Below are 20,723 nucleotides of genomic sequence, written 5' to 3' on the forward strand. Positions count from 1 at the left end.
AGGTGGAGGCGCGCTCGTTGTGGCGGACTGTCAGCAGTAACAACAACAACAACAACAACAAAAACGACAGCATGGAACCTCCAGAGGTAATTTGCACGATTGCAGCTTGTCTTCTGGTGTGATAATATTGGAACTCGTGGTTCGGGAGCCTTTAAAGTAATTCTCAAGGCGGGAAATGTGAATATAATCACAGTGTTGGCGATATTAGTAGCTAGCTGGCTAGCTAGCTAAATGCTAACCGCTTTGCTAACTAGCATTTAACGTTACCCAAGTCTCTCCAGTATAATGTTCCTTGTTCCATGTCCAGTTGCAACAAACGTAAAGAATATGCACATTAGTCAATGGTTAGTCTCTTGAGTTACACCAGGTTAAATGTAACCTGTTGCTTCTAGTTTGTCAGTCCATTTAGTCTGTTAGTTATAAATAAATCACTTTGATGACTAAATGCTGCTAATGTGCCGACTCGAAAAACCGCAGATTTGTTTATAAAATTAACTGAGATAGAGATGTTAGATTACAATAATGCTTTGTTTATATAGTTTAAAAAAAAACCCAAAAAAACCCAGACTTGCTATGAGGATCATTACAGTCTGTAGCTATCCACCATCATTTCTAAAAGGAAGAACTCCAAAAATTTTACGAATGAAGAAACGAGGAGAAGAGCGTGTTCTTTATCCAAAATAGAAGAGTGTCGATAATTGTATTATGTACTGAGATGATCAGCAACAATACTCAGGTAAACTGCGGTGTTTAAATGATGCTCATTTGGTAAGAAAGGACCCACCTGAAACCAAACCAAACAACGTTTTTCTCGTCTTATTTTGTCCCGTTTGGGTGAGCCCGTTGCAGACTTTGGTTTCAGTTTCTTGCTTTCCTGTGATACCAAAGGCACGTGGTCTGGTCTTGCTGGTCCTACCGTAGCTTATTTGTTAAAGGTTTCATGTATTGTACATCTTCTGCATACTTTGGTTGTAACAAACACTTGTTTGAGTTGCTGTTGCCTTCCTATCAGCTCAAATCAGTCTGGGAATTTTCCTCTGACTTCTGACTGACAACAGTGTAATACTGGTGTAATCAAACTGGAATCAGAGCTGCATGGGATGAATGTATGAACTTTCTGCTTTCCACTTTGCTCATCAAGTAACAGACGTTTTTCTCAAAAGACATTGGCTTGTCTCAAGCAGAGTTATTGATTGCTCAGTTTCGTTTGATGCCCTCAAACCACCATGTAGTAATGCGGGACCTCCTGTAAATGAAATGCTGCCAGAATTAAAGTGTGATTCTTTTCACAGAGGAGGGCAGCATCTCCTGAGTTGACAGCAGATGAAGATGTGAGCCGTTCTGCTGGACAAACACACATAAGCCAACTAGGAACACAAAGACATTCTGAACTTCAGCAGCCAAGAACACCTGCTCTACAGTTAGGTATGGATATTAACACAGTAATGATTGTAGATTGCAATGCTATCAGTATATTAAACCCCTATTTCCTCTGCATGATACATTTGGTAGATTTGGTATAGACAAAGTAGAGTTTGCAGATTGTATACTACTGGAGTGTCAGCAGAGCTTTAATCTCTTCATCTTTTGCAAGTGTCTCAGCCCACTTAACTCTGACTTTGTCATCAAACAGATTTTGTTTGATGTATGATTTATTCATGACAACAGGAGGCTGCCAACACTGATGGGTCTTACCATAGTTTTATGTTAGATTGCTGCTTTTTTTATTTGTGTGTGTTCATTCTGCACTTTCTGTTAGATTTTCAGGACAGTAACATGTCTCCAGCCCTTTCCCTATTACCTGGAGTTGATCACAACCTCACTGAGTTTTCTTTATTACAACAAAGTGAGACAGAATTTGCCCCTCTAAGGTAAGAAAAAAAAGTCATCTTAATCGCTTGCTCTGTGTGCATAGTTTTCTACATATTGTGTGAATGTATAACATGTAGATGGATAATTATTATTTACGTTTTAAGGGCATACCCTGATGTTTCCATGGCTTCAGAGCGGTTTCAGTTTTTATCCCAGGATCACACCACTTGTACCTCTGAGCGTGGCTCATTATCCCAGCACCCATTGGCCCAGGCAAGCATCCTTTCTGAAGAAGGAGAAAGCAGCTGCTGCTCCCTCTCTCAGCACAGTCTATCACCAGGGGAGCAAAGTAAACGAGAGGAAAGGGTTCATCCCCCAGTGATTGTCATTGATATGAGTAGCAGAGAGAAGGACCTAGAGACCTTGATTAAACCTGGAGCAAAGCTAGAAGGAGAACCTGTTGAAGATGAGACTTTCTTTCTGAGTAAGAATATACCTGCTCAGCATCTTCTGAAGCTCCTGCAGAAAGATGTTGGGATGCTTAGCAGCAATAGCAGTGCTACTTCCTCTGCCTCTGAAACCTCTGTGAAGAGAACAGAGCCTTCTACAGAAGAGTCTAAAAGTACTGAGGTTTGTGAACTGACCACTCAGCAAACTACTGATGTAAGAGAACACCCTCCAGGTGAAGTCTCTTTTCCCCAGCAGCAGACACAACAGCAGCACAAAGTTTCAGATCCTGACCAACCACAAACAGTGTTATCTGAAGTGTCTAACATCACTGTGGGTTCCCGCAGTACTCAGCCTGATGAGAGTAGTGAAATGTTACATAGAGAGCTGCTCTCTGAAGTAGAGAAACGCAGCAGGATTGAAGCTGAATCCAAAAACAAACAGCAAAAACGTCCTACGCCACCTGGTCCATCTCTCACACCTAATCTCAAACAGATGTCTGAGGGGAAGCCAAGTGCGAGTAGAACAAATGTGGTTGGTATGCAATGGACAGGGCCATTTTCAACAGGTGTTGAACGGGTTTGCAGAGAGCAAGACCTCTGGTCCTCAGGAAACCATACAGGGTTGGATGGCTCCTACCTGGGTTTTCTTCCACAGTCTCAGTCCACTCCAGGGATTTTTAATGCCCCAACCAAATCCAGTGTTAAAGATAAATTGGGGCACCTTTCCTCCATTGAATCTAGTAAAGAGAACTCTTATCAGTCAGTCACAAAAATTTCTCAACAACCAGCTTTTCCTGTAGTTTGCACCCATAACACAAACACAGCCACTCAGTGCCAAGAGGATGCTGCCTCTGCAAAAGTCCAGTCCCTCCCAAGTCTAAACTATATGCAGAAAGTAGATGCGTGGAGGGCAAATCAGAGTTCAGGCAAGGTGTCTTTGTTTGATAGACTGTCACTGCAGGGATTTTCTAGCATCCCCTCTAAACAGAAAGGTTATGACGCAGTATCTGGCAGCCTGAATGAACTGGTTAGTCAGAAGATTAGGAGTTTACAGCAGCCTCTTGTTTCAGGTGCTGCCACACAGACCTCCTCAACAGCACCTTCTGGCTATTCTTCTCCAAGAAGAACGGAGGCAGTGGGCAGTGCTCTTGCTGATGAGGAGAACACGGGGTCTGCAGTACCACCCTCTGCCTCACCCCTAGGCAGGTCACAGTCTCACTCTTCTCTTAGCACAGTTGTGATGTCAGTTCAAAAAGATCAGCAGATCGACAGCCCTTCAGAAAGAGACAAGAGTCAAAACCAGGATGATGATGCTCATCATCATGATCAAACCAATACAATTCAAACCTCACATCTCACAAGCCTCGGTCACTTCAGTGATGTGTCACTTGATCGAGACTTGACACTTTCGAGTTCTCAAGATAGTTGCAGCGGAGTAAAGTTAGGAACTTCCATTGGGACGTCATCTGTTGTCAGCCTAGAAATTGATAACTACGTACCCTCGTGGACTTCAAAACTGTCAACACCACCTCTCCCCAAGCCTCGAGAGCTCAACATTGATGAACGAATTCCGGTAAATTTAAAAAAAAAAAAAAAAAAAAACAACCTGGGAAAAATACTCTATGTTTAGACTTACACTTTATTATCTGGTCTTCTCTCTGTTTTTTTTTTTTTTTCCAGTTGTATCTTCGTAACTTGGGTATAGACCAGTCTCCATCTACAATCCTGACTCCGTTTGTGCCCAGGGGACCAATCAGAGAGCCTGAATTCTCTCCCACTGAGTTCTGCACAATTAAAGGATCTACTGGAACCCCAACTAAAAGCACTCAACCCTCCGAGGGTATTTAACCTCAACAATTACTATTACAGGTTTACTTTTATGAAAAGCTGTTGAGATTTTAAAAATTCCTCAGGCAATGAAAATATGGTCATATATCCTGTTCACACACCCATTTAAGTACCCAAATTTGAGGGGTTTTACAGTTTGAAATATGGTATTGTGTTTTCAGGTGGCAGTCCCCACAAAGAGGAGTTTTCCCAGTCCAGCATTCTGTCAGTAGACTCCAGCATATCCATACCGTTCAGCCTGGACAGTCTCTGTCCAGCGGCAACTATCCCAGAGCAGGCCAGGTGGACTTCTCCTACATCACATACAGAAGCTAGACAGAGTAAACACAAACTGGCACCTTACACCTCACCCAATGAAAACACTCGTTCTTCCATACCGCAGCCTTGCCAACAGCAGAAGGACAGCAGTTTAAGCAGCAGTGGGGGAATCAGCCAGGTAGAAGACAAATTTAACCCTGACATGCCACCAGCTGTCAAGGAGAGGCACAGAGAAAGAAGCTTGGAGTTGCTTTTACAAACGAGTCGTAGTGCAGATCAAAGTGCAGAAGATTCTTTCGTTAGCTCCAAGGCCTTGTTGGAAATCCGTAAACTGGTCTCTCATACAGAGACCATAATGTCCACTGGGTCTTCTGCGGCTTCCTCAACCTCCCCCATTAGCCCCCGTCTTCTCCCCGATCAGGACATATCCCCATTACTGAAGAAGAAAACCAGCAGACTTGAGGATTTGTCCTCGTCCTCTACAACTGGAGACCAAAGAACATGTTCCTCACTGCTTTGGACCAGATCCTCCTCTGACTCCATGCTGACCTCAGAGAAGATGAGGAAAAGCTCTTTTGGTCAGAAAGGTGTAAATCGATCGTTGCAATCTGATTATTTATCCACACAAGCTGTTTTTACTGCACCAACCAAAGTGGCATACAAAACACCACAAGATAGCAATGTTAATGGTGCAGGGATGTCACTTGTCCTCTCCAAATCAGCCTTCCGGACAGAGCCTGAGGGCTGCAGTGCTGCACCTCCTGACAAAGCCCCCACACAGCCGGTGGCCATCAAACCTCCACCAGCTGTGAGTACACAAGAGCTCACTTCTACGCCTACAGATTCAGTTGATGTCCCAGAGGAGGAGGAGGAAAACACTCCCTCTGAAGGTGCTTCACAGAGCAGGTCCTCCTCACCCATCCTCAAGGATGCTGATCAAGGAGTGATGAGTGATGGGAGCTGTGAAAGCTCACTGACAGCCAGAGTGGCCAAGTTGCTGCAGAGTGAATCTCCATCCACCATGGTCTCCAGTACACCGAGCATTTCAGACCAAGAGGAGAGCAAAGCTAGAGGTAAAACAATTAACATACACTCATGAATGAGTTTCTTACATCTAAGGTTTTAACATTTTAGATAATTTCAAAAATTCACCTGCCGCACTGACCACTAGCTGCACAACTTGACCCTTCAAATTTGTTTAGATTTGATCTAGTTTAAATTGTGATCCTATTTAAATTGTAGCTTAAGACATCAAAGACGTCTTTGTCAGATGAAAAAGCGTGTCTTAATGTTGCAGAATGGATTAAGCTGAAGCTATCAGGACAGCAGTGTGAGCCTCTGCAGCTGGACGAAGAAGATAGAAGGCGGATAGAAGAGATCAAGCGAGAACTGCTGTTAAAAAATCCCATAAAGGTAATTATTATAAGAACGACTCTTAATTACTGCACTTTACAAAGTAGGCAACCGCCGTATGTAATTTGTAGCAATGTACTTAAATATAGTGAATTATAAAATGTAAATACGTACGTTTGTATGCATTTTAAACTAAATTTGTGTAAACGTTTATTTATCATCTGCTAAACGTGTCTGGACAGCTCTCATACTCAAGGTAACTGGTGTGTTGCAGGACTGCTGTGGGCAAATGTTAATTTGTTGTAGACAAATTATAATAATAATAAAACTGTCACCAGTTATGGTTCACATGCAGGTTTGCAGTGCAAAAATATTTGATGTGTGGTGAATGAAGAACACGTATAACACTAACAATGTCCTTTCCTGGTCTCCCTATTTGACACAGACTTGTTTTTTGCCTCTTTCAGAGCCAGTTCAGCACAGATACAGAGAGCAGTGTAGCATCCAGTGTTAAAATCTCGAGGGAGCTTGATCCATCTCAATCTGCGGAGACGTTTGCTGTTCCTAGGGATGCTATAAATGAGCCAATCCAGCTGCTGCACAGCCTGAGTAGGACCACCCGCGACTCCAGGACACTGCTACAAACTGCTCTTCAGTCAGACCTAGAAGCTCGAGTGTGTGAAATTGCTGCCAGAGAAGGAGTGACGCTTCCTACTAAAAAACCTCAGGTCTTCACATCCATCACTATCGCCACCCACAGAAGCTCCACCTCCCCCTCAAATTCCACTTCCCCACCTCCCATCAGCCCAGCCCCAGAGCCCCTCCGCCTGACCGAGCTCTCATCAGGAGCCGTCAGAACCACAACAACAGACAGGCAACTGACTGAAGAGCATGGGGTTGATTTACTACAAACAACAACCAGGGAACAATCATCAGTGCATGGACCTAGTAACAGTTTGCACAGCACGAATCAAAATGTGACTCAGTCTGCACCAGCCAATCAGAAGAGGCAAGACACTGAGGGAGGCCAGTTTGAAGAGCCGCTTCCTCCCTCACAGGGTTTAGATAAAGTAGATGTGACTGTCAGATACAACAGCACACAGTCATTCAGGCCAGATAGTAAGTTATCTGCTTCTGGTATGGGTGTTAGTCATGCTTTAGATCAGGCCACAGGCTCATCTGTAGTTGAAACCTCCGCCCATACAGGTCACAGCTCACATGTCGATCTCACTCTGCCCCCCAAAGCTACAGATCCCAGCTTCACCTCTATAGTCTACTCCAGTCAGGCTGATGTAATCTCAAGGCTGCCACCTAATGAATGTCTCAGGGGGACAAATTCTTTATCAGCCGCCAGCAGTCCGGATGAAGGTGTCGGTTTGTCCAGTCCACCTGAGTGGTGCGACACCAGAGAGCCATCACGACAGCGGCTGCCTGAAAGATCCAACAGCTCTACTGTTTTTAAAACTGTTGTGCCTCAGGAGAGGATGACCACCACGTCTGCACAGCCCTTTACACCACGTGAAAGATCTGAAATTTCAACAAGACCCTTTAACACCGAAACCCCAGGTAGTTTTTTTTTTTCCCTTTTTTAATTGTCTGTAATTTCAGCAATACATCAGTCATAATACCAACTGATTCCAACTGCATCTCCCTCCTACTTCAGTGCCTGTCCTGCTGCCTTATAAACCTCATGGCAGTGAGGAGGTCTTCTATGTCCCTCACATAGAGGCTGATCTCTCCTCCACAGAGGCATCTGACACCACCATGGAGAGCACCCACACAGGTACATTTATCACAGATTTTTTTTTCTTTTTCAGCCTTGTTCCCATATTGCTGTGCTGAAGTGTCACAAGATGAGGATTTTAACATCTGCAGTTCAGCTCGCAGCTTGTAGTCTGTTCACACTGTTAGATCTTAAACCACAGTTTCATACCTGGTGAGTTTAGGGTGGTTTTTTTCTTTTCTTTGAACAAAATTCAATTCAATTCAATTTTATTTATATAGCGCCAAATCACAACATAAGTCGCCTCAAGGCGCTTCATAGATACAGAGAAAAACCCAACAATCATATGACCCCCTATGAGCAAGCACTTTGGCAACAGTGGGGAGGAAAAACTCCCTTTTAACAGGAAGAAACCTCCAGCAGAACCAGGCTCAGGGAGGGGCGGCCATCTGCTGCGACCGGTTGGGGTGAGAGCAGGAAGACAGGATAAAAGACACGCTGTGGAAGAGAGACAGAGGTTAATAACAGATATGATTCAATGCAGAGAGGTCTGTTAATATATATTATTAATAAAATATATTATTTATGTCTATAACGTGAATTTTTGGGGCCATTTTTGCATCTTTAATGCTTTCGTAAATCACACTGCAAGCTGTAAAACATGTTCAAAGGATTAGAAATAAGAATTCAGAGGCATGCTGGGAATTGAATTGTGAGCTCTCATTTCTCCTGTGCTTGAATGGGTAGCAGCTGGTTCTTTGTAATGTACACCAAGCAGCACATTAATTATTCATGTTCAGGGGCTGGGTGAAACAAAGGCAGGGCTGAGACCCTGAGACGACAAGCGCAGGCTGTCCCTGAACATCTTTTCAAAATATTTACCCAAAATATTTCGCTTACTTTTTTTAACTGGTTTTTTTTGTTGTTGTTTTGCTTTTACAAGAAGAATAGTCGTGTTTTGCTCTGAATGCCACTCCTCATGAGATAACAGAGAGTATTGAATTCTAACTAGGCTCAGACGACGCCGTGCCTCCTCACTTTAGCAGTGACGTCCTCGGGAACAAGGACCCAGGGTTGGACCGCGGAGTGACCATCAGACACACAGAGGGCATCTACAGCAAGAGGCTGAAAACTGCCAACTTGACCATGCAAGAAAATAGGAAGAGAGGTAACCTGAACACGACGCATGCATATTCACACTGGATACCTCCTTTATTTCTTTGGTTTGATTCTGAAACATTATGTTACTAGTATGTGGAAAAAAGGTAATCATGTGAGTTCATTAATTTTTTTGAAGTTGCTGTAAATGTTAAGTTGGACAGTTTTGTGTCTGAAAACTAGCTGGTTCTTGGTGTCCTGTTACTGTGTGTAATTTTTCTGTGTGTGTGTCTCCTGACAGATGCCTCTACAACATCGAATAAAAGCTTGCAGACTGTGAGCCAAAGACTAAAGCCTTCTTCTCAGGTTTCTGTCACTTTTATCGAGGAATCGTTACTGAGGAATCAAGAAACCTTCAAGAGAGACCAGGGGACCAGCCCAATCCAGTTCACCCAACACCATCAAAGCGAGTCTCACCCTGAGAGGTTTCAGCCGTTTATTTCTGAAATGGACTACGGTAAAGGAAACAATCACTGGGTCCAAACCTCTGAGCCTCAGACAGGAAGCGAGCAGCAGAGGGGTTCTGAGCACCCTCTGGACCAGTTGTGGCAAAAGTTCTGCGATCAGTGGACCACGGAGGAGTTGCATCCCAGCAGTGACAGAGAAGCATCACTTCTGGAGCGTTTAGAGCACCTTTCTCGCCTTATTCAAAGTGCAAGGGGATTTAATGTGTGTGATGCACAGAAGGTGACTGGTTATCATCCAGAACAGGAGAGGAGGAGAGAGGATGTGTCAAAGAGGAAGAAAGAAATAAAGCAGACTTTGGGGGAGATTAAGAGGAGTGTAGGAGGTGAAGTCAGAGAAGATGGGAGTAAATTAAGAGGACAGAGAAAAACTGAATCTCCCATTCAACTGAGCTTTCGTGTTGATGAAACCTGCCGGTCTACAGAGGATGGCAGCCATGCCTCCCTCACCTCCAGCTTCTCCCACAGCTCCTCCCCGAGCCAGTACGCCTCTCCCAGAGACAGACATGTGTTGGAGACCCTGTCTACCACGTCTGGCTCCATGTCCACTGTGGACACAGCCCGACTGATCCGAGTCTTTGGCCCCCACAAAGTACAGCACCTGAAAAGCGCCCCAAGCCTCAGTAAACTGTACAACACCATCAACAAGCAAAAAGAAGAGAGGAAGGACAGTGGAGGAAGAAACAGAAAGCCTCCTCACGCCTCTGCACTGTCAGTGACAACCAGCACTGATCAGTCGGTATGTATATCTGCGTGCTGCTGAGTAAGAGATTATTAAACCGATCTTAAGGAATGTTCACTAATCTGTAAAGCAAAAGTAAACACTAGAGATGGTTGTGTTTCAGTAGATCAGCAAGTTCTGAAATACTTTGACTAGCCCGTCTGGTACCAACAAGTTTGAATTTCAGCGAGTCATTTTGACCATCTCCACATGCCTAAAAGCACAAAGTTGTTGCCATATAATTGACTAATTAGATATTTACAATAATGAGTAGTTGAACATTACCTAACAAAGTGGCAGGTGAGTGAAAAATTATAGCTTTTTATAACATTTGATGTTACTGTATTCGTCTTCAGGTTGCTGCTGACTCTGTATCGTCGACCAGCACTTACAGCGTCCCTTCACACCACGGGCCTTCCCGGAGTCTGCCGGGTAGGAAGGCCATTAAACTGGTGAACAAAAGAATCCAGGCAGGTCAGAGAAGACGCATGTCCCACTGATTCATCAGATTTAGTTAAAATTGTGATATACAAGAACATTCTGGTCCTTTTTGTAAAGGTTTATTGGCACCAGCTGCTGGTGCTGTAAAATCTTTGTGAAATCGTCTGTGCTAAGATTACATTTCTGTTAAAATTCCTTGGCATAAAATGTATTCATTTGTGTTTGTCACGCTTTTAAGGCTTTCTCCTGAAAATAAGGCAGGAGTGTTTTTTAACACGAGTGAAGCACATGTGATGGAGTTAATATACATTCAGTCCAAATTCACACAGGTGACCTGGAGATTGTTCATAACGGGACTCGACGACACACCAGAGATGTTGGAACCACGTTCCCTTCCCCGGGAGGAGCTAGAGCTTTCAAGCAGATCTCGTTGTCTTCGTCCAGCGTAGTGAGAGAAAGAGGAGGGCGGAGGAGGAGCAAGAGAACCCCACCAAAGCCTTACCCTAAAGGTTTGTAAACTAGCAACGATTTGTAGCTAGGGGTGGGTATCGTTTAGGTTTTATCGATACCGGTGTCAAACCAGTACTTTTGAAACGGTGCCGGTGCTTAAAGAATGGAGAACACAAACTTTGTCCAAAAACCTCTCATGTTTAGCTGTTTTCTACTTTTTCTTTGGTCATTTTAGCCTTTTTGGCCAGGGTGAAGAGAGTATCTGCCATCAAACAAGAAGACAGCCGCATGTAACTATGACGGTGTTTGCTAGTTCACCTTACGTGCATTAATGTAATAACGTGGTTAGCCTACTCAACGTAAAATACACACGAACAACATTAAGCTACTCACGCAGAGAAGAACGGCTGCTGCTGCCATCATCATCCATCATCATTTCTGCTACACTGGCAGGGCTAGGGACCAGGACTCTCGTCTTCGGGTTCTTGGGGGATGTTGCTAACTCCGGGTCCGATAACAGGTGCACACCCCACACCTGCACTCGGTGTGAGGTCTTGCAGCAAGTTATCAAATACGGTGCATTTTTCGGCTTTTAAAAATAACGCTATGCTTCGCCAGGTGTTTCATCAGATTCGAGGTGTTACCTCCTTTGCACAGTATCACCTTAAAGCACTTGTTGCAGGCTGCTGAGTTTGCATCTTTTGCTGTGAAGTACAGCCAGACTTTGACCGCTTCGCCTTGGACATTTTTAATCTGTAGCTCTGCTCTAAAAGAACGTATGTACCTGGGCCCGCCTACTACGCTTGCAAGGGTAAAATGATTGGCTAGAATTAAAAGTGTACGGCATCTCAGGGAAAAAAATCTCAGGAAATGTGCGCTGCTTTTCGGTCTGGTTACTACCGTTTATGTTAGAACCGGTGCCCATCCCTGTTTGTAGCTAACTGTAAATTTTCATTTTCTAAATTAAATCCCTGTTTTATTCTTGGTTAAATTTTTTCTGTGGGCTTTTTCAGCCGTTTCATGGTTCATCTCTGCTGACGGCCTGCTGTCAGAGGCAAGGAAGGAGAACCAGCCGGAGGAAGAGAGACCAAACATCGCCTGGTTTGAACCGTACAGCAGAATCAACCCATGGAGACAGCCGCTCAGACAGAGACAAGTGCATGAGGACACAAACAAACATCACTCTGAGCCTGAACTGGAGCCGGAGCCTGATCCTAAACACATGTCTTCTGGTCCAGCATACATGTCACTTCAGGTTAGCTTATATTCCTCTTTAGAGAATTATAGTCGTAGGAATTGTATGAAAAGATTTGAATTTCAGACGTGTAACTTACCTACTTAAAGGCTTCTATCATGGGTGTCAGCAAGATAAACTTTACCATCATAATACCAATTAAAAAGGTAACACTGTCGGTTTCCTGTTACTTTGCAGGAGGCCTTGGAGATGCATCGTCCAGAGTTTATTTCCCGGTCCATGCAGAGGGTGAATCGTCTGTTTCTGCAGGTGGAGGAGAGGAAGCTACAAGCTGCTTTAATCCAAGAGAGGGGGGATCTATTTAACCACCCAGGAGGAGCTGGGAGGCTGCCAAGGCCTGCAGGTACCAAACAGCGGAGGGGATGGATGCTGCTCAAAGAACTTTTAGTTTACTGAGCTGATAATCTGTCCACTTGTCCTTCTTATATCCAGTAAATGTTACCTGAGGGACTATAAGGTCTTTTTTGATTTAGCTTAGAGAGTTATTCAGTTAGTTTTTAATTATGGTTTGTTTCTCTCTCTGAAGGCGCTGCTCTGCTCCAGAGGGCCGTTCCCAGGAAGGAGATGATCCAGAGGTCCAAACAGTAAGCTGCTGTTATGATTCATTTTATGTGACGACATCAGAACCATAACTGTACCTCACACAGTATCAGTGTCAGTCTATCTTCTACTGAACACTGTCTCTCCGTCAGGATATACGAGAATCTGCCAGAGGTGCAGAGGAGGAGAGAGGAGGAACGAAGGAAAGCAGAGTATCACACTTACCGACTGAATGCACAACTTTTCAACAAGGTACAAACACCTTTTGTCATTCATGTGTCCGTGCTTCGAGCACTCCAATTACATGTTCCTATAAATAAGCCTCACGCGCTCAAATTAGAAGAAAGTTGTGTGTTAAAGCAGTTTGTATGATTGAAACCACAGATGTCTTTAAGACTGCTTGCTGTGTCAAACTGTAACGTTGTGTGAATCGAATCAATGACTGTGTTTTGTGTCTCTTTTAGAGAATCACAAACAGACTCCTGGGCAGAAGATCAGCATGGCAATAATCAGAACAAGAGACTGGATATTGAAATCAACGACGTGAAACTATTTTTTACACTTTTAATGTACATATTTTTAATTTAAAGATTATGTTGAAATTAGAATTACATTTAAATGGAAACATCTCTGATGTTTTTGTTTGTTTGTTTTTAAGGTCAAATTCGCAACTAGAAAATGTTTTTATGTTAAAATAAACAATTTGAACAAATTTACATGTTTTAGATGTAAATTATTGTTTTTGCTTAACCCACAGTAGATTCAAGACGGTGAAATGCTTGTTTTAATGTCTTTATTGATCAGTTATTGGTTGTGCATGAGCAAGAAGCCACACAAGGAAAAAGGTAAGACAAGCTGCAGTTTCAGTACATCAGCTGCTCACTGAGAGCACAGATAAATATTACAACCAATAAATAAGAGATGTCTGCATTTCCCTCTTTAACTACAGTTACTTAGATTCCCATTAATAAATAAAACTTCAAGTTATGACAGCACTGTGTAAACAAAACAGTCTATTAGACAAATTAATAATAAATTAAAAGCTCCTTGAAAATCAAACATGGCAGATGTGAAGAGAAGAAAAACAAAGACTCTTTGGCAAAGATGTTGCTTTGCTTAAACAATGTTTGGTTGAAACAAATTGAAAATAAGACAGGTGACTGATCTTTACCAAAAGGCTCTCTGCAGGTTTAAGGCTCGGACAAAGTTTACAAAATCTACAGCAACGGGAAGCTCGGCAGAACACAAGCAATGCAGTCGAATATCACCAGTGCGACCAGTGTGTCATTTATACCAAGCCAATAAAGTACACAGTTACAGGTTACACCAAAAGTGTAGTATATGTGAAATCATTTAAACCATGTAATGCTCTGGCTAAAGTGCAGCCAGATTGTGTGTAAATCTGCAGAAGAATTTCAGGAAAACCACTGAGCTTAATGTTTTTGTTTTATTTTTCTGTTCTGTGCAGCCAGCAAAGCCACAGAGGTAAACACTAAAACCCTCAGTTTGTATTTAACTTCAGAAGGCTCAGTATTTAAATTAAATGTGCAAAAAAACCCCAAAAAAACCGTGTCAATGCCCGCTCACTTAAACTGGCAAATCCATCATTTCAGTGCTCCTTTCCTTTTACAGCAATGTTCTTAAAACGGAGAACGTCACTGTGACACCTCATGAAAGTTTACAGCACAGGCTCATGATTCTTCACATCTCGTTAGGCAATAACTGCAAACGGGAAATATGAAACAACATCCAATGTTCTGGCCAAATATAAACCACACCAGGGTGCAGGAGGAGGCTGGCTCATTTTCTACTACATAGATTTGGTGAATCTGGGCAGCATGCAAGAGCATTGTCGCTTGTATCTCTGTTTTTCTGGCCATAAAACAAAATCTAGACGTAAATTACAAGGATGGCATCACAATCTCATCATCCAGGTTCCAATTTACAGCCAGCAAGGCCTCAGTCAAATGCAGAGTTGCCTGAAACAAGTCACATGTGCAAAGATGTGCAGTCTGATTTTGGCTGTGTGAAAAAAACAGAACAGTCCTTCTCTTTAGCCTCTGACCTGGACTGAAAGTAATCACTAGTAGTTAATCTCCCCAGTTATTTTCTCAGTTCTTTTAAAATGTCTTAAAATAGGAATAATTACAATAAATGTTTTTCAAGCCATCAGTGTAGATTCCACTGATATTCAAATAACACATGAAAACCCTCGACATTTAAAAACGCTAAAAATCTGAGGAAGACTTCTCAGTCTTCAAAACTTAATGTGACAATGACTAACACAGTTGCCAATAAGCTGCTTGTCAGTCGACTAACAAATTCAGACTTCTATATTTCTACGTTTTAGCCTTCACCTGTGCACTTTGATGCCAGAGCTGCAGGTTGTAATCTCATAGCTAATAACCTAAAAAGCCTCCTGGTTTGACTTGTTTGGCCCTGGAGAAAAAGCTGATGGTGGTGGAGTGTTTTGGTGCGGCTGGCGGGAAGGCGGGGCATGTGATGTTTAGGTCCGCAGCAGACTGTGAACTCGCCAAAGCTCCGACTGTGACAGGACGAGGCGGTGGACCTGCTCCTGACCGCGGGGACACGGCACCATGACCCTTCCCACCAGCACAGTGTCACCCTTCTTCTCCTCCTTCACCTAAACACAGAAAAGCAGTCGGCTTTAGAACTTTAAATTCACAAGTATTTGTACCCTGTTGCTACTGTGAGACCTCCAAAAGCTTTCATTCATCCACCTCCAAGTCAAAACAGAGCTTTACCAGAGTGCATGGACCAGCAGACTTACCTTAACAAATGAGGTCGAAGGGAACGTGGCGAAATCAGATGAGACTCGGGCTCCGGGCTGCAGGTTGACGACATGTTCTGCTACCTCGTCCTGACAGAAGCAGAAGAGATGAAGACTAAGGTGAGTACTTCAAGTTCAGCATCAGCTTGAACAGTAATGTTTTAATGTAACTTTTGTGCATTTTTATCAGCTTATTCTCTCTGTGCTTCACAGCTTTGTGTTTTATTTGCACCTTCAGTCTGTCCAGAGTGTCATTCAGGGACTGCAGTCTAGCTGTCTGTTCCAGAAGCTGAGCACCAGGGGTCACTGCAGGGCAAAAACAAAATGAGAAAATCTCTGAAATCAGTGCCCAACAATCAGTTCTAAATATTTGCACATGATTTCTGGTGTAATTAAGTTAAGATCATCCAGGATTCTATAGATTTAGCAGACAACACAAACAATACAAGGCAAATATTATGAAGACTTCCTGTTACCTAACCTGCTTTAGCCTACAGAAATGGGAAAATGCCAGTTTAATCAAAATAATTACTCTTGGTGGTGAGATATCAGGTAGGAGAACATTTTAGTTTTCTTTGCACATTAATTCTTCACTCAGCTAAAAGTTATTCAGTCTAACTGTGCTGCTTTTGACACTGTCGTGTCAAATATTTATGAATTCCTTTCCTCGAGGAAGAAATGTCACATACCAGGAGATTTTCCAGTGATGTCCACCACCTTGACATTGGCACTCATTTGCAGCAGTGTCTCAAGGAGCTGATCGGTCTTACGGTAGAGGGCGCTGGAGAGCACTTCAGGACGTCCGTCTTTGGAGGGAAGCTTGGTCACATTGAGAGGAGGCAGAGAGGCGAGCTGAGCACGCATCTTCTCCGCCTGTTGGAGAACACATGTTGATGGTGAATAAAAATAATCCATCTAATTTTAGGTGTGGTGATCTTAACTCAAAAAGCCTCAAACCATGTGGAAGTCGAAGTAAAATCTCAGCTTTGAAAATCTACAAGTTTGGGTTTTTTTTTAACCATATTTGTTGTGTTTAATGAAGGAATAATTTCACTCTTCAGTTATTTGTGTAGCCTCTGCAGGTTCTTTGACCTCTAAAGTGTGACTTCACTGTTGCATCCGTCGCATGCTGAGGTGGTGGAGAGGCATTCGTTACCTTCAGCCTGTTGTTCTCGTTCTTCAGGTGTTTGATGCAGAGCCTCTGAGCTTCGATCTGCTGAGTCAGCAGAGGTGAGTCGATCACTTGAACGCCCGATCCAGAGCCGACACCTGACACCATGTTTGCTGTGAACGATAACAGGAACGCCTTATGAGTATTTGAGTGCAGCCAAAGCTTTATTTAAACCTGAATGTTGGCAGTATTTTCACATTCGTTTGACCCTCTGACCACAGCTTTGCACTCTCGTCTTTAACATTGAGTTCTGATGAAAAAGTAAATAATCCTCTTGCATGCTAGAGGTGCACGGCGGTGGAAGCAAAAATACATTTGACTTTTTATTCCACTGCATTTACTTGGCAGATGCCATTCCTGTGCATTCTGACTGACTTGCATACAAACATATGCATAAATAATAAGCAGATGTCCTTAAAGACATGGGAGGGATATGGTGTGCATGCCAAAACAATGCATATACACAAAAATGAGTTCCTACAAGGTTTACTAAGACTTTTAGATACTGAGTACAACACAAACAATATGATGCTGTTTGATCCACCGTCAGATTATTTATTTCAATTTAATTCAAAGCTCTTTCTTGTGCTACAACGTCCTGGTTTAGTGGTATTATTATTTGTAGTGACACATGCATGTCATGTTTAACTCCTCTCATATCATGCGAGTGAACCACTAAAGGTAAAAAAATAAAATAAATAAGCATGCATTATCACATCAGATGCCAATAGAAGCAAGTAGATACCTTTTTGTTCCTCTGAAGAATGAGTAGGTGAAAATAAGAGGAATTAAAGCAGAGTTATACGGAGAGAAGAATCATTGGTTGTTGAGGAAAGGTATTAAACTGGAGTTAAAATAATGATATATAACCACAAAATTCAGTATCAATCCTGCAGTGTGATTATCAGGTAGGTTAGTTAAAGTGGGAATTTATCTATTACCAGAGAACCACCAAACTAAGAGCATGTTATGCAGCTGCTTCACTCACCTCCGGCCATTCCTGTGACAATGGAAGCGATTCCTGACGGCCCGGTTCCTCTCAGCCCATCGATGGTCATCTTTGATTGGCTGTTGATTCTCTGCTTCAGTTCGGCCTTCTCTGCCTCAAGCTGATCGATGTCGGCCTGCAGAGCGTCCATCGTCTCCTCGAACTCTCTGCAGAGGAGAGGACAACATCACACAATTGTAGATCTCAGTAATCTACAGACGTGTTCTTATTCTTACTTCTCCTTCTTCTTCAGCAGAGTCTGGGCTTCATCCAGTCGAGTCTGGATCTTCTCAACACGTTCGTCTGCATCTTTGGATGAACTGTCCAGCTTCTTTTCTAGCAGACTGAGACGCACGTTCGCCTCGCTCAGCTCTTCTCCCTGAAAAAGCACACATACCCCCCTAAATCAAAACACTGTGTCTCTGCAGAATTTGTGACTTTTCTTCAGATATTTTGGAGCAGATTCCCTCAGTGTGTACAGATGTGAACGTTGACCAGTTCAGAAAACACGATTACACAATAAACTCCAGATACATACCTATCATTTCAGCTGCATGAGCTCTAACCTGACAAAAGATTCGGCAGTTCTGTGTTTTTAATGTTTTTATTCACAGTGAATTTGCTGCTTCTCTCTACCTTGATCTTGAGAGACTTCTTCAGCTCCTTGATGACCGTCTCTCTGTCCTCCAGCTTCAAGCCGAGTCCTTCTGCATCTGTGATTTCTGCTCGAAGAGCTGCCGCTCGCACATCTACTGGCGGAGGGTTCTGGAAGAAAAACGGAGTAATATGAAAATAATATTCTGGGTTCACAAAGCCAGAACTAAAATACCGACACACCTTCACAGTGGCCCCAGACTGAGCTAATTACCTTGTTTTGAGGCTTCTCTGAGTCATACTCTCCCTCCTGCATAGCAGTCGCCATCTTGTTCATGGTTGCTATGACGATGCTACAGGACTGTCGCAGATACTCGTAGGGGTTGGCACCCTGGGATCCATAGATCTGAAAACGAAAGTATGATTGTCCAGGAGGCTGTCAAAACAGTTGTCCATAAACATGCTCAGACACACAACAAAAGTCAAAGTGCATGAACTCCTCGATTAGCAGGTGAGACTTTTATAATAGTTTCCGTTACATAAACACTTCCTCAGCTCACATTGAGTTCATTCAAAAAATTGCTGGCTTGCAAAATTTCCAATAATTCCTGCTGCAAGATGACTTCTAATGGAAACTGTTGTCACTGTGTCACTGCATTGTTTTTAATTCATTTAATTGAAATATTCTGCTATAAAAGAATTTTTGCACCTAAATCAATATTACTTTTTGTTGTCAGCCACAATTCTGAATTACAAATGACTCTAAGCAGTGTCCTGGACATACGTCTCAGTCAGGTCACTTGGCCTTTATTAATTAAGTACTAATGTAATGTAATGTACTTGTTCTCCAGCTTTGAACGCCACGTCCTCCAGTTTGACGGCCGACAGCCCCTCCTGTTCACCGAGAGGTGACATCATCTGAGCTCCGGCTGCTGCCACTTCTTGCAGGACTGCCACCACCCAGGTCAGGTGTTTCCTGCAGTCTGAAAGGGTGTCTGACACCTGTTGGGTAAAAAGGTAAAAACGAACATGAAATGAAAAAAAGATTTAAAAAAAATTTATTTTTTTTACTGTGACTTTCACCATAGATCTGGGGTTCTTGTTGTTTTGGGGTTTTTTTTTTTAACTTGATGGTTTGGTCACTATGGTTACCTGCTGTCCGAAGCTAAGTGCCGCTGGGATGCCGGGCGCGTCAGTTCCAGGCATTCTGCGACGGATCTTCTTGCAGAACTGCCTGATGTCACTACAGGATGTCTCCAGATCCTTCAGCAGCACGGCGAGATCGGCTTTTTCCTGACCCGCGTGCAGGAATGCCCGCAGACGACCCACCTCCACAGCCATGCAGTCCAAGGCACTCTGGGTAAACTGCACATGAACATAAGCCACGAGTAACCAGTGAAGTCTATTTTCTTTAGGCAGCAGAAACAGAAGCATCTTAATAAAAATACATGAAAAAAGATTGAAACAAAGCTGGATTGAGGGCCGATGGGGTTTATAAACTTCCTACAGATTCCTCGGAGACTGCAGGTGATGTCGATACTCACTCTGATGTGATCAGCGAGCTGCATGGTGCAGTCCTCATTCTGATCTGCCAGGTGGATGCTGTACAGGTGCTGAAAAAGGACAAATATCATTAAACAAGCAGTAGGAGTATAAATTGCATGTTTTCATCATAATGCAAATGAATTTTGTAATACAATATAGAAAAATATACCATAATATATTGAAAATGTATTATAGTATAAAAATAAATAATATAAATATAATGAAAATAAGGCAGAATATTAGACATTAAATACTTTATGTTTTAATAAAACACAGTTATATTAAACTGCAGTAATCACGCATTACGTTTGTTTGTGTGTACCTGATAATATTTAATGGCCTTGGTGAGCGGCTCCACATTGACCGTCTCATCCAGCTGGTCTTTGTGCAGCAGGTCAATAAGGAAGTCCAGAGATCGCTCATGGACGCTCATCTCCGGGTACAGAGAGCCGATCTTCTTATAGACCTCCACGCTGCACTGAGACAGAGCTCTGACAAGCACAAGAAGAGCGTATGGAGGAGTTACTCTAATGATAAGCAACCCCTGAAAAAATTCTTTATTTGGAAGCAGTGAAACAGCGTCCGGCACAGCCAGGACATTAACACTGAAAATACAGTTACAACTTAAAAAACTGATAGAATAGTTGTTAATCTTTAGTTTAGAGTCTGTGGTGAAACTTACTGCTCATATTTGTGCAGCGTGGCCTGCAGCAGACTGAGCGAGTAGACGAGACCACCCGCGAAGCTCAGCTGCTCACCCAAAGCTCCCTTCAAGCCGGCTCGCTCCACACAGTTTTCATTCAGGTCAAATTTCTCCTGTGCCTGTTTGCTGATCAGCTCGGCCTAAAAGACATGTAAACAGTTACAAAAACATATTTAAACCTCACGAAGAGCAAGTCTCCAGTTTCTAAAAGATGCAGTGGCTTTTACCTTGCAGATGAGTCTGGGGATGAGCAACAACACCAGGATGCAGTCGTGGTCTCCACCGTGACGGAGGAAGGACTCTGGCATGAAGGAGGTCAGAAGAGAAACGTGTCTGTTGGCCTGACCCACCTCCATCTTCCTCAGCTCCATCTCAATAGCCTAAAACATACACAGACATTAGAAGTTTTGTTTAGCTCCAAAGTTAAAATCAGAAGTTTTGATTTAAAACCTGTAAACA

At 43.0% G+C, this 20,723-nt stretch overlaps 2 protein-coding genes across 9 annotated transcripts in view; one reads left to right on the plus strand and one right to left on the minus strand.

Moving 5' to 3' along the window:
• On the plus strand, positions 1–13,184 carry alms1 (ALMS1 centrosome and basal body associated protein). 2 transcript variants are annotated; one of them, XM_086275042.1, is made up of 18 exons: positions 1–86; positions 1,293–1,425; positions 1,760–1,871; positions 1,950–3,834; positions 3,942–4,101; positions 4,271–5,440; positions 5,665–5,780; positions 6,188–7,286; positions 7,384–7,503; positions 8,456–8,611; positions 8,843–9,804; positions 10,143–10,260; positions 10,557–10,736; positions 11,691–11,932; positions 12,110–12,275; positions 12,459–12,516; positions 12,625–12,724; positions 12,937–13,184. In XM_086275042.1, exons 1-18 carry the CDS (start codon positions 72–74, stop codon positions 12,979–12,981), a joined length of 6,837 nt encoding a protein of 2,278 aa, XP_086131168.1. In that variant the 5' UTR covers positions 1–71; the 3' UTR covers positions 12,982–13,184. The 2 variants fall into 2 exon arrangements, with proteins under 2 accessions (XP_086131168.1, XP_086131169.1); XM_086275043.1 differs by having other exon boundaries at positions 1,977–3,834.
• Positions 13,185–13,248: 64 nt separating this feature from the next.
• Positions 13,249–20,723, minus strand: part of LOC147306800 (dynactin subunit 1-like) — a 30,537-nt gene continuing 23,062 nt past the window's right edge. For all 7 annotated transcript variants that reach the window (XM_086276032.1, XM_086276029.1, XM_086276035.1 and 4 more), the window contains 15 exons: positions 20,492–20,644; positions 20,244–20,404; positions 19,884–20,052; positions 19,561–19,629; positions 19,169–19,381; positions 18,857–19,018; positions 18,291–18,422; positions 18,059–18,187; positions 17,659–17,801; positions 17,423–17,589; positions 16,420–16,547; positions 15,953–16,136; positions 15,496–15,569; positions 15,264–15,353; positions 13,249–15,116 (listed from right to left, as the gene is read on the minus strand). In XM_086276032.1, coding sequence (XP_086132158.1) covers positions 14,979–15,116; positions 15,264–15,353; positions 15,496–15,569; positions 15,953–16,136; positions 16,420–16,547; positions 17,423–17,589; positions 17,659–17,801; positions 18,059–18,187; positions 18,291–18,422; positions 18,857–19,018; positions 19,169–19,381; positions 19,561–19,629; positions 19,884–20,052; positions 20,244–20,404; positions 20,492–20,644 — 2,112 coding nt within the window. In that variant the 3' untranslated portion in view covers positions 13,249–14,978. The remainder of the gene's footprint in view (positions 15,117–15,263; positions 15,354–15,495; positions 15,570–15,952; positions 16,137–16,419; positions 16,548–17,422; positions 17,590–17,658; positions 17,802–18,058; positions 18,188–18,290; positions 18,423–18,856; positions 19,019–19,168; positions 19,382–19,560; positions 19,630–19,883; positions 20,053–20,243; positions 20,405–20,491; positions 20,645–20,723) is intronic.

Source organism: Aulonocara sp. 'chitande type north' Nkhata Bay, linkage group LG19 (genome assembly GCF_057382095.1).
Source record: "Aulonocara sp. 'chitande type north' Nkhata Bay isolate Kocher_YH1m ecotype deep benthic linkage group LG19, A_spYH_male_GT1.1, whole genome shotgun sequence".
Taxonomy (NCBI): domain Eukaryota; kingdom Metazoa; phylum Chordata; class Actinopteri; order Cichliformes; family Cichlidae; genus Aulonocara; species Aulonocara sp. 'chitande type north' Nkhata Bay.